The sequence below is a fragment of the Papio anubis genome, chromosome 20 (genome assembly GCF_008728515.1).
Source record: "Papio anubis isolate 15944 chromosome 20, Panubis1.0, whole genome shotgun sequence".
Taxonomy (NCBI): domain Eukaryota; kingdom Metazoa; phylum Chordata; class Mammalia; order Primates; family Cercopithecidae; genus Papio; species Papio anubis.
Genome location: NC_044995.1, coordinates 20932954 through 20945259, shown reverse-complemented (window position 1 = coordinate 20945259; position 12306 = coordinate 20932954). Strand labels below are relative to the sequence as shown.

At 50.7% G+C, this 12306-nt stretch overlaps 1 protein-coding gene and 1 long non-coding RNA gene across 6 annotated transcripts; one reads left to right on the top strand and one right to left on the bottom strand.

Annotated features, from left to right (window-relative positions):
- Nucleotides 1-1481: 1481 nt before the first annotated feature.
- On the bottom strand, nt 1482-9004 carry KRTDAP (keratinocyte differentiation associated protein). Of its 5 annotated transcripts, none has more exons than XM_009194160.3 (7): nt 6731-7354; nt 4252-4290; nt 4112-4153; nt 3891-3935; nt 3171-3218; nt 2716-2786; nt 1482-1908 (listed from the first exon to the last, which is right to left on the bottom strand). In XM_009194160.3, coding segments are annotated over exons 1-7 (339 nt in total). In that variant the 5' UTR covers nt 6824-7354; the 3' UTR covers nt 1482-1907. The 5 variants fall into 5 exon arrangements, with proteins under 5 accessions (XP_009192424.1, XP_021786718.1, XP_021786719.1 ...); XM_021931026.2 differs by lacking the exon at nt 1482-1908 and adding an exon at nt 7724-9004 and having other exon boundaries at nt 1996-2786; nt 6731-7244; XM_021931027.2 differs by lacking the exons at nt 1482-1908; nt 6731-7354 and adding an exon at nt 5812-6339 and having other exon boundaries at nt 1996-2786.
- Nucleotides 8664-12253, top strand: LOC103880055. Its single transcript, XR_002518963.1, has 3 exons — nt 8664-8727; nt 10082-11139; nt 12171-12253. It is a non-coding gene; the product is annotated as an uncharacterized LOC103880055 (long non-coding RNA).
- Nucleotides 12254-12306: the final 53 nt, after the last annotated feature.

The window sequence follows — 12306 nt, the reverse complement described above, 5'->3', positions numbered from 1 at the left end:
CTCGATGGGTGTCCCTTAAGCACCTCCCCTCTTCTTCCTGTACTCCCTTTCCTATCACCTGGTTTGTGAGTGCACAATCTTCACTAAGTATTTCTTTTTTTTTTTTTTTTTTTTTTTTTTAGACAGAGTCTCACTCTGTCGCCTAGGCTGGAGTGCAGTGGCCAGATCTCGGCTCACTGCAAGTTCCGCCTCCTGGGTTCACGCCATTCTCCTGCCTCAGCCTCCCGAGTAGCTGGGACTACAGGCACCCGCCACCTCGCCCGGCTAGTTTTTTTGTATTTTTTAGTAGAGACGGGGTTTCACCATGTTAACCAGGATGGTCTCGATTTCCTGACCTTGTGATCGCCCGTCTCGGCCTCCCAAAGTGCTGGGATTACAGGCTTGAGCCACCGCGCCCGGCCAATCTTCACTAAGTACTTCATTTGATTGTGGCATTTCACCAGTGTCCATAGTTTTCCTCTCTGTTGGTCATCCCATTTATAGCTTTCCTCTCCTTTGTGTGTATTGGAAGGAAGAGCATAAGCAACATTTTTTTTTTTTTTGACAGAGTCTTGCTCTGTCATCCAGGCTGGAGTATAGTGGCACAATTTTGGCTCACGGCAACCTCCGCCTCCCGGGTTCAAGCAATTCTTGTGCCTCAGCCTCCTGAGTAGCTGGGATTACAGATATACACCACCACACCCAGCTCATTTTTGTATTTTTAGTAGAGATGGGGTTTCATCATGTTGGCCAGGCTGGTCTCAAACTCCTGACCTCATGTGATCCGCCCACCTAATTTTGTGTTTTTAGTAGAGACGGGGTTTCGCCATATTGCCCAGGCTGGTCTCGAACTCCTGACCTCAAGTGATACACCCGGCTCAGCCTCCCAAAGTGCTGGGATTACAAGTGTGAGCCACTGTGCCCAGCCAGGAACATTTACATGTCTTATTCACCTTGACTGTAAGTGCCTTGAAAGTAGGAACCAAGTTTAATTTCCCTTGTAGTGCACTTCCTCAATTAAACTGCAGTTCATGGTTTACAAACTCAGTTGCTTATAAAGGCCAAAGGCAATGTAAACAAGTGAAGCTTGCCAAGTAGAAACTTCCCTGGAAGCCATGTCCTATGTAAAGAGGGCAGCTGCTACTTGGCTTTAAGTCAGTCACAGGTCCACTGTTCTCTAATTTTCCCAATTTTCAAGAGAAACCAGAAATAATTCCAACTAGTTTAGTATTTTAAGTACACAAATTGGGTCATAGAAAAATACATCTACAGGAAATAAAACTAAATCCATTTCATGTTTCAAGATCTTTGCAGTGGATGGATGGATGGATGGATGGATGGATGGATGGATGGATGGATGGATGGGTGGATGGGTGGATGGATGGATGAATGGGTGGATGGATGGATGGGCAGATGGGGGAGTGGGGGAGTGGATGGATGGGTGGATGGATGGATGGATGGGTGGATGGATGGATGGGTGGATGGATGGATGAATGGGTGGATGGATGGATGGGTGAGTGAATGAGTGAATCTGGATCATTGTGGCAGCTCTCTGGTTGAAACTGGGGGAGTAGCAATACATTATCTACTATATGCCTGACTGTGTGCAAGGGGCTTTACATACTTATCTCATTTGACCTTCATGACAACACCACATGGTGGTTATCATTCTTATTTATTCCCATACTCATTTCACAGATAAAGAAACAGAGGCTTAGAAAGAAACTCGGGGTCACACTGCTAGTTTTCTTTATTTAGAGCCTACCTAATTCCAAAAAAGGATTTCAGATGGGCTCATGTGATTTAAGCTGGGTCCTGAACCTTGGATTTCAGATAGCTCTGTTATACAAAATCGCCACTACAAAGGGAATCAGATTTTCAGAAGGTAGGTAGGGGGAGAATGCCAACAGTTCAGGGAGTAGGTTTGATCTGTGAAAGGAAAATAAAAAGTTGGGACCCCAATTCACTCTATCGAAAGGCAAAAAGATCAGCTGAAAGCTGAGACATGCCAGAAGCTGCCTTTCCTTTTGTTCCTAAACAGATAGCTACAGGTGAAAAGTTAACTACCTCAACAGATAGCTACTCTATGTTCACCACATCTTATGTAAAGTGCTGGATTTACTGAGCATGAGACAAATATATAATGGACTATTCCCCTACCTGCTCCTTTTCTCTTATAACATGTGGATTCAGTAATGTGACCATACCCTCCCTCTTTCCCTGCTTTTCCCCTTTAAATACTGAAGCTCTCAAAATCATCTTTGGAGAAAGGCACAGACCACAGACTGTTCCTCTGATTCTGTATTTTTTCTCCCGGGAATTGTCCTTAATCTTGACAAAATAAACTTCTAAATTGATTGAGACCTGTTTCAGATACTTTTTGGGTTACAAATTGGCAACCAACGAATGGCCTCTGAGTGGAGGTGACCCTGACCTCTGACAAATCTATGAGTGCTTGGCACTAGTTTGAGCTGTCTTTATTGCTCAAACCAACAGGACAGTTTTCTGGGTCCAGGAGCTCCCCCTCAAGAGAATGAGACCTGTCTCAGTTACTTTTTGGTTTAGAAATTTCTTGAGCATCTTACTAAGCAAGCCATAGCTTCATGCTCCTCAAGGATCCCAGTCAACACTAAGGAGCTAAGACACAAGGAGGTCTCTTGCCATCTTGGTGTGTCCTTTCTATTTCCTCCTGTCTCCCTACTTACTCTCCTCTTGGAAGTCAAGATTTCTACCTACCAGCCTTGGGGCCATCCCATCTTAACTCCTTTGTAAAGCCCAGTAGGAGGACAGAGACACAGATACAGGAGCTGTTGGATGGAAAACATTTTATTGGAGTTCCTGAGCCAGGAAAGGGTTATGGTAGGTTGAGAATCAGCGCTCACGCTCGCCCCCTCTCCCAGTGGAGGTCATGGTCACTGGGCATCAGGAGTTGCGCTCCTCAGTCCTTTCAGCTGGAGGGAGAGGGGTCAGGGTTAGATGGGGAAACCCCTGGGTGCCCAGTATAGGATGGCACGGATGGAAAGGAATTTCTGCCTCGATGTGAGTTCCCGTTCTCGTCTATATGTAGTAGTTAAGATCTCCCTTCAGTTTGGTGAGAAGGTTGATCCTCCTTTCCCTGTCCCCACTCTCTCTCCCATATCCTCTGCTTCTTCCCTTACCCCCAATATCCTCCTAAGGCCCACACCTCTTACCTTAGGAAAGGCATCCCAGTTGAGGAAAGGAAGTTTCCTTTTGATAGACTAAAAGAAAGAAAGAGAAAGAGAGTGCTGTGTTGCGGGTCAGCCGGGCATGGATCAGTAAGCATTCCCTTAATGAACTCCCACAGTAACCATAGTAACAATAATGTTATTATTTTGTCATTACTTTATCAAGAGCTAATATTTCCTGAGGCCTTATTCTGTGTCTGCCTTGCACAGGCTGCTGTACAAGCATGATTTCAGTGGGTTTTTACAGCAACCTTTTGTGGTGGATTGTCATCCCCACATCACAGAGGAAGCTGAGGCCGAGGGAGCTGAAGGCATTCGCATGAGGCCACGTGTGAAGTGAGTGCAGTCAGGAGACACGGACCCCAGCTCTGTCACTGACTGCCTTCTAAGTGTGGGTGGGCCCCAGTTTTTCCATAGAAAATGAGGGGATTCAAATAAAATCTTGACCGATTAGGCTCTTCCTCTTCTGCAATTGTCTTTGGGGCTCTGCTCCTCCACCACCATCTTAGGAAAACACGGGTGGCCAGGACAGACGCCGGGGGAAGCTTTCTTCGGTTGACAGCCCATTGGGCAGCATCCAGGCAGGGCAGTCACTCCCTCCCAGAGCTCAGGAACCAACCCGTACATTTAAAGCCAAAATGTGCTGCCACTACCCTGAGATGACTGCAGACAACCAAGGAGGGCAAGGGGTGCCCGAGCACTCACCTCAAAGAGGGCATGCCAGTTCAGGAATTCATCAGCCTTAAAAGCCTGTGGAGGAAGAGGGACAGCAGAAGCAGGTCAGCTCCAGGGGAGGCCAGAGCTTAGCCCCCAGCCCTCTGGAGAAGGTGAAGGAACCGTGGCAGCTTTGCAAGCTTTCTACCAAGGCGTTTATCCCCTCTGTAATGAAGGTATTCACGGGGGCAGCACCAGAGAAGCATACTCACAGATCGCAACTTGTCGATGTTCAGGAACGGGGTGTTAAAGGCCTAGGCGGAAAAGCAGGGTGTTAGGAAAGTTGCTAAGAAGCACAAAGAGAGAAAGGACAGACTCACGGCTGGAGGGCTGGGGAAAACAGACGGCTTACCTCGGGGCGTGACGCATAATTCTCAATGGTACTTTCTTCCTAGAAAGGGAGAGGGAGAAAAGGAGGCAGGTGGTCACGTGACGCCAGGGCCCTCACCCACATCCCTGCCTGCCAGCTCTGCCTTCATCCACAGGCCAGTCCCCGAAAGAACGCAGCCTGTTCTCCACCATGGTCTCCATTCCAGTTGCGCACATGGTTGGTGGATGTGCAGGGTGAGGAGGGGGAATTGGAGAATGGTACATGTAAGCGGTGTCATGATGGGCAGCAGGCAGAAAGCCTGGAGCCGAGCATTCGCTCGGGAAAAACTAGCTAGTGCTGTCCTGCAATTAACTTAATTCTAAGAGATGGGCTGTTCTGGAGACACCCATGCTCAGTCCATATAGCTGGGTGGGAAAGATTCGCGTGCAGGTGGGAGCCCAGCTGCTGAGGTGAACCGCCTGCCTCTCACTGATCAAGGTTGCTTTGCTTTGTGGCTTTATTGCCACCACTGTTGGAGGCTCCGTTACCCCCCTCCATGGGGACCCCACCCCAGGCCTCAGTGTGCCCCATCGTGTCCTCCCCAGGACACAGCCAAACACGGAACCCGCAGGCTGGATCCAGATGCTCAGATCTCATAAAAATTTGGCTCATTTGTTTTTTGGTTTGAATTGGACATTTTGAATTAGTAAGAATTCATAAATTCATCCCAATTTCTAGTTTCCCCTAAAAATTTTAAAATTCTAGGCACGTCTTCCCACTCCATGGTGTCAGGTAGTGTGAAAGCTGCACTTTCAGACTGGGAAAGTCAGCCCCCCTTCACCTGAGGCCCCGACAGTCCCCCGGCTCAGTGACATCACTGGCTCGGTCATCAGCCGCTGAGCCTGTGCCCCTGTCTTAGACTTTTAAATCCAGAGCAGGCATCAGGATTCCTCTCTGGCTGAGGACCGGATGGTAAAGATTCTCACCGTGGTCTGCGCTCCAGAGACAGTGAGGAGCCACCTGTCACCAGGGCACCGCTCACAAGGGCACAAATAAAGCAAAGAGAGGCTAAGCAGGGGTGTCCCAGAACACCCCAGCCCCACTCCTCCTAGAGTTAAGTCAGCTGCAGGCAGCATTAGCTAGTTTTTCGCTTTGCTCCACCCTCTCCACCTGCTGTCCATGTGGACGCAGGCCTGGGTTTGGAGCTGCTCTGTCTCACATTGCCGTTCTCCAGTTCCCCCTCTTCCCCTGCACATCCCCAGGCATGTGTGCGCTGGAACAGAATGGGTGAACACTCTGAGGGCCCACGGTGGAGATCGTCTGAACCCAGACGACCCACTCAGTCCTGTCTCCTCCCAGGGTTCAGTACACGAGCCTCCCCCACACACTTCACCATCCCTTCCAGAAAGAGTAGCATCTCTGTCCCAAATGCCTCCCCAGGGATGCTCTGTTCCCTCCTCCCTTCCACAGAGCCCCAACTTCTTCAGCCCCCATCAGAATCCAAAACTAAGAGCCACCTATCCAGGAATGGACAGAAGGTAGAGAGATGGAGGGGTAGGTGGGTAACATGTATAAGAATAAAAATGCAGGTGACGTGCTCACCTCAGGACCACCCAGGGTGGCTCCCTGGGCAGAATGGAGCACCAGGAGGGAGAGGAGCACCACGGCAGGAAGGACCGGGATCTTCATGGCATCAAGTTTGGGGTGCTCTGAGGCGGGGCCTCAGTGCTTGCTCTTTATATTCCCAAGGAGGCAGATGAGCACAGAAATGGGGTCCCCACCCCACTGACTCATCCTCAGAGCCTGTCGCCCACCCCCGGGGCTCTGGGAGGGGGAGGCATGGACTGTTCCTCATTTGCCTTGGATTTCTCAATTCGCATTCTGCCCCAGGCACGTGGAAGGTGAGACTGCAATGGGTCTCTTCATGCAGATGGGGCTGGGACAGAGACAGGTTGGACCTGTCCCTCCGAGGGATTGGCAGTGGTACCCAAGCAACCTCTCCTTTTGTCTTTGTCTCTTTTCCTTATATCCCTATTCCTCTCTTAGAATTCAGGCTTTTTTTTTCCCCCCTTTTTTTTTAAGACAGGCTCTCACTCGTTGCCCAGACTGGAGTAGAGTGAGGTGATCATGGCTCACTGCAGCCTTGACCTCCCAGGCTCAAGCAATCCTTCCACTTCAGCCTCCCTAGTAGCTGGGACTAGAGGCACGCATAACCTCACCCAGCTAATTTTTTTATTTTCTTGTAGAGATGTTGGAGCTTTTTAAAAATTTTCTTGTAGAGATGAAGATGTCTCGCCATGTTGCCCGAGCTGGCCTCAAACTCCTGGACTCAAGTGGTCCGCCTGCCTTGACCTCCCAAAGTGCTGGGATTACAGGTATCAGCCCGCGCTCCACACTAATTCAGGCCGTTTTTTCACCCTACCAAAATCTATGTAAACTCTTTAGCTTGGCAGTGAAGGCGGTCTATGCTCTGAACTCAACCCACCTTTATAACTTCTTCCATTACTCCCTTTGTACATACCTCACATTCTGACCAAACTGGACTCCTTACCAACTGTATCCTTCTTTTTTCCTCTTTCAAGAATCTAGCCATGCTGTCCCTTATTCCTAACATGGCCTTCTCTCATCTCCAGTTCTCAGAACCCAGCACTCTTCTTGGATGAAGCTTCCCAGATTTTTCCTGCTATGCCCAGTCCCTCTCTCCACACCTTTCCTTTCACAGAATTCCCATATTCATTCGTTTGTATGTCTCTGGCATTGTATCTAAGTAAGTCATGTTCTTGCCTTGTTTCCCTTTCAGAATATCAAGTTCCTTGAGGTCAGGAGCTGTATCTTGATCAGCTTTACATCCCCCTAGTACCATGGCTCACACAGAACCCAGGTGGAGTCAGCATTAGTCAGACCGGATATGTTAGACTTAGTATTCAAGCACCCTTCTGCCACAGTGTACATTTTTCTTCCATGGGGCTGAACCTTTCCATTTTCCAACTGCCCATCTTTTACTCTTGGGTCTTCAGAGAAATGACTGTCTTGAGCTAAGACGACAAGAAACAGGGAAACAAAAACCAGGTCTTAGGGTGCCCAGTTGGAGATGGAATCCAGGTACCCTGAACTTGGAGTGCCCACTCCATGTCATTGCCCTAACCCACCTCGCCCCACCCCCGGTTTGGAAGTTGGATCACCTCACTGTGACACAACGTCCTAGTCAAGCAGCCTTCTCCACAGTGAAGTTCAGGTGGCCAAACCGGCTCCTGCTGTAACAGGGAGGGGCTGGGACATGGACCGGCGCTGCCAGGGCAAAGCAAGACCTTATCAACCCAACCTGATGCAATGCACCGTGGCGGCAGCCCTGGGTGGGAGGGCTGGACGGTGTCCATGAATAATCTTTACGAACCCCAGCAGCTGGGCACCTCGGCTCCATCCTCACGCTGCCCCCACACCCCAGTCCCAGACATCCTGCCCCTCTTCAGCCTCCTCTGATTTTATAACGGCAGCTTCCCCTTTGCAGAGCTACCTGAGGGAACACTGCTTGGAGAACACTTCCTTAGCCCAGATGGCCATGCAGTAGTAGATGTCACAGAGTTGGTGCTCCTGGAAGGGACAAGTTAGAGAATGACTGAGGTGGGTGGAGCACCTCCCAAAAGGTTTTCTGGAGGACACAAGTTCTGTGTAATGAATCTTACTAATTAACGAACAGTGACTGAAAAAGCTCATTAGCCACCGTTCCATCCGCATAGGGTCAACTCCAGGAGTGAAGAATCAGACAAAAGAGAACTGATGTGTAATCAGCTATGATTTGACAGATGGGTGGGGGGACCCAGCGCCAGTTTTGGCCTAGATGATCTAGAGCATCAAACAATGCAACGCCATCTTCTGTTTGGCTCTAGAGTCTAGTCTGTGATTGTCCTTTGACAATAAATTGCCCTTCCTATATTTTCCTCTCCACCTCATGGTACTGATAAGAATGTTAGCTGAGTTACTGAGGCTTACTATGTGGCAGACCTTGTACTAAGTGCTCCAAATACGTGATCTCATTGAAATGTCCCAGTGATTCTGACACAGGTGGGTACTATAATTACTCACATTCTATAGGCGGGGGAACCACAGCATATAGAGGTTAAATAACTCACCCCAGGTCACATAGCCAGAATGTGACAGGACCAGCATTAGAACGCTGGGCTTCCAGAGCCTGAACCTGTATCGCTCCTCTCTATGCTGGACAGGCTATGTTACAGCCCATGTAACACCCTGTGTGAATTAGACCTATGCCCTGAGAGTGGGGGGCAGACTGTATCAAACCCCCGCAGGTCCCCTTTACAGTGTCCTTTGTGATACATAGCCCACACCATCAGACATGGCAGCCCCAAGCATAGATGCATTCATTTAAATGAATCAAACTGCATGCTCTTGACAAAATGAAAACGAAGAACTAAGGTTAGTGGCATCAGCCCCCGAATGAACCTGCGATTGCCTCAGTTTCCAGATGCCTCCAGTAGTATAATCATCTTGCCACACCAAGTATGTGTTTACAGATACGGTTCTGGTTCTGGCTCTAGTGTTCAACATTCTGGTGTTTAAAAATAGGTACTTTTTGTATCGTGCCTCTAAACACAGGCCAACTACTTTGTGCGCTCAACCAAAGAAATTCTGTTCCTATGCTGGACAAAAAAGCTGTCTGTGTTGGACATGATTTGTTTCCACTTGGCACCTTCCTGGTAGATTTTCTGAGGGTAATTTTTGGGGGTTTTGTTTATTTGTTTGTTTTGGAGACAGAGTCTTGCTCTATCACCCAGTCTGGAGTGCAGTGGTATGATCTCGGCTCACCGCAACCTCCACCTCCCAGGTTTAAGTGATTTCCTGTGTCAGTCTCCCGAGTAGCTGGGGTGATAGGCATGCACCACCACACCCAGTTAATTTTTGTATTTTTAGCAGAGATGGGGTTTCACCATGTTGGCCAGGATGATCTCAAACTCCTAACCTCAAGTGATCCCCCCGCCTCGGCCTCCCAAAGTGCTGGGATCGCAGGAGTGAGCCACAGCGCCCAGCTAGTTCCATCCTGACATGACTTTTGCTGTGCCAGCTTTAGAAGCCAGTGTCTCTCTCCAGACTCCTCCCGCTTCCTCCATCTACGCTGCCTCAGTAGTTTGTGTCCCTGAGTTGGGTTGGGCAGATGGGGGAAGAGAGGGGCAGGGGGTTCTCCCTGGGAGAGGGTCCCAGCAGTTCAGGTGATGGGTGGCAGGAAAATCTGCCCGATATGCAGCTCAGCTTTGGATGAATCACGGAGGGTTAATGGAGTCAGGCAGCCGCAGAGACTGGCTCTGCAACATGACATCTCCAGGTGGGCTTGACTTCCTAGCTCCCTCACCGAGAATACCAGTAAACCCCTGTTTTCCCACAGGCCTGCCCCCACCCCACCCCAAATCTGCCAGAACTTGAGTGTGGGTAGGAGGCGAGGCCCAGCCCCGATTGCCCCATTGTGAGACACACCTAGGGCCTGGCAGCCAGCCTCTTGGGTCTAGGGAGGGAGTGGGGATTCCAAGAGATAGACACTGGGTTTTCGGGGCCTTAGTGAACACTAGGTGGAAAGCCAGGAATCCTGGGAGAGAAAGGGGGCTGGGGTGTGGAGTATTAGGGGGCAGAACTCAGGGCATCCCTGTCCCGTCCCTTCCTCCCTTCGTCAGTGTTGTCACACCCAAGAAAGCAGCCTCATCCACCAGCAGGTCCGGTTTCTTCCTTTGCCACCCACCCTATGTGCCCTGTGCTTAAACCGGTCCCGGGAAGTCTTCCCGGATTGGTCCCACTTAATTCCAATCCCTCTCTCCATTGGCTAATTTGTAAATATTTATTTTACTCTTGGTGCTGGGGACTGCAGATGGTCAAAAGACCTGCCCTACGGAGTCCACATCCTAGCGAAGGAGACATCATAATGCAACAAAAAATAGACACACAAACAAGATTACTTCAGAGAAGGACAGGTGCTGCGAAGAAAACCAGGCCATATGATGCTGACAGGGCTTCATTGGTCGATGGCCTGAGGGTCGGGTGCAGTGGCTCACACCTGTAGTCCCAGCACTTTAGGAGGCTGAGGCAGGAGGATCACTCGAGCCCAGGAATTCCAGACAAGCCTGGGCAACATGGCAAGACCCCATCTCTATTAAAATACAAATTTAAAAAGGTGGCCCAGGGAGAGAAATTTGAAATTAGTCCTAAAAGCAGATGAAGCTCTGGCTTTCTGAAGACCTTGGTAACAGCCGCCCTTGTTCCCTGATGGCCTGTGCCAGTAGGCCCAGAGGGACCTTAGAGAGGGAGGCCAGGCCCATCGCATAGAGCCGTGGTGAGGAATAGGGATTTTATTCCAGGGCTAATGAGAAGCTGGTGGTAGGTTCCGAGCACGGGCTCCTTCCGGGCGTTGTGAAAGAATGGGATCTAAGGAATAAGATGGAAGCTGCGGCTTCAGGAGGTCACTGGAGGAGCCCTGAAGGGAGAAAGGGGTACCCACCCTTAGTTGGAGGGCCCCTTATGCCAGGGGACCTTAGCCTGCCTCGGGTGTCACTCTAAGATTTCAAGAGCTGCTTTCAGCTCTTTGGGCCACGAGCACCCCACGAGCCAAGAACCGTGCTCACCCCGCATCTCCCAGTGCCTCAGGGACTGGGCCGAGGAGACCTCAGCTCCCCGCGGGTTTCCACCCCCACCCACGCTCCGGGAAGCTCCCTGTGCAGCTAGGATGCAGCGTCCTCCCTGGGACAGCCCCGCGCTCTCCCCCTTGTGGCCTCCAGGAGGTACTGCAAGGCTCTCCTACGGCGTTGAACCCCGGAGGACAAGTACAAACCAGCGTCAGGATTTCAGGACCCAGGAGAGAAGAGAGACGGAGCGGAAGAGCGGCCGAGCCTTCTCCCAGGCAGGCGGACTGGGTCAGCTTGGTTTCCTGAAGTCAGTTTTGGGCCGGGTTTCTTTCACGTATACATCCCTGTGCCTGTCCTGTGGGTGGAGAGTGACCTAGGCAGATGGGGGCCATGCCCTCAGGGAACTCAAACCTGGGAGGGAGTCACTTAGGCTGGCAGGGCGCCTCCTGTCCACCTTTTACTTCCTGTCCCCTGCAGGGATGCCAGGGGGACAAAGGGGTGGGGGATCCTTAATCCGGACGTGTTGGACAAGCTTGGTGGGGCTTAGGGGCTCCAACTGCAGACCCCCAGCCCCATCCCAAGGGCTCCTCAGCGTGGAATACGCCTGGCTCAGCCTGCGCCGCAGCCTCTCCTGTTTCATTGGTACAGTGATGGGGTGGAAGTGTTCTCCTCCCTCCCTCTGTATCCTGGAAACACAGGGCAGTGCCTGTGATAAGGCCCTGGGTTAGATCCAGTGCCCTTAACTTCCTAAGCGCCTCTCCCCGGCCACACCCCCATCCCCACGGCAGCCTGTCCAGGTGGTGAAGCATAGTCTCTACCAGCACCTTGCTCCTGTTTCCTGCCCTCTCCCTGACCTTCGGGGACTGACCTCCCGCTTTGAACAACCTCTTTCCCCCTGCCTCCCGACTTGAATAGTTCCATTGTCGCTTTTTCAGGCCACCAAAACACCTGTGGCTGCTTCAAGTGCAAAAAGAACAGTATTCAAGCCGGGTATGGGGACTTACGCCTGTAATCCCAGCAACTTTGGGAAGCCGAGGCGGGTGGATCACCTGAGGTCAGGAGTTCGAGAACACCCTGGCTAACATGGTGAAACCCCGTCTGTACTAAAGATACAAAAATTAGCCAGGTGTGGTGGCGCATGCGTGTAATCCTAGCTACCCAGGAGGCTGAAGCAGGAGAATTGCATGAACCCAGGAGGTGGAGGTTGCAGTGAGCCGAGATCATGCCACTGCACTCCAGCCTGGGCCACAGAGTGAGACTCACTCTTAAAAAAAAAAGAATGGTATTCAGATATAGGTTGGTTAATGATTTTTTTTTTTTTTTTTTTTTTTTTTACAGATGAGGAAACTGATGCACGATGCAGGTTGCTTGTCAGAAATAAAACCCAGGTCTCATCTCTCTCGGCCTCTGTGCCTTATACCAGTTTCAGGCAGATTAGCTGCCCCTAAATCACTCTTCCATCCTCCCTGAGCCA

Bases quoted from the DNA above. Each gene is read 5' to 3' on its own strand.
- KRTDAP (XM_021931026.2), bottom strand. From the start codon at position 6,823: ATGTTAGGAATAAGGGACAGCATGGCTAGATTCTTGAAAGAGGAAAAA. The intron at 4,291-6,730 runs GTATGTACAAAG...CTCCCTTTCTAG, and splicing joins CAGTTTGGTCAGAATGTGAG to GAAGAAAGTACCATTGAGAA. The intron at 4,154-4,251 runs GTAAGCCGTCTG...TTTTCCGCCTAG, and splicing joins ATTATGCGTCACGCCCCGAG to GCCTTTAACACCCCGTTCCT.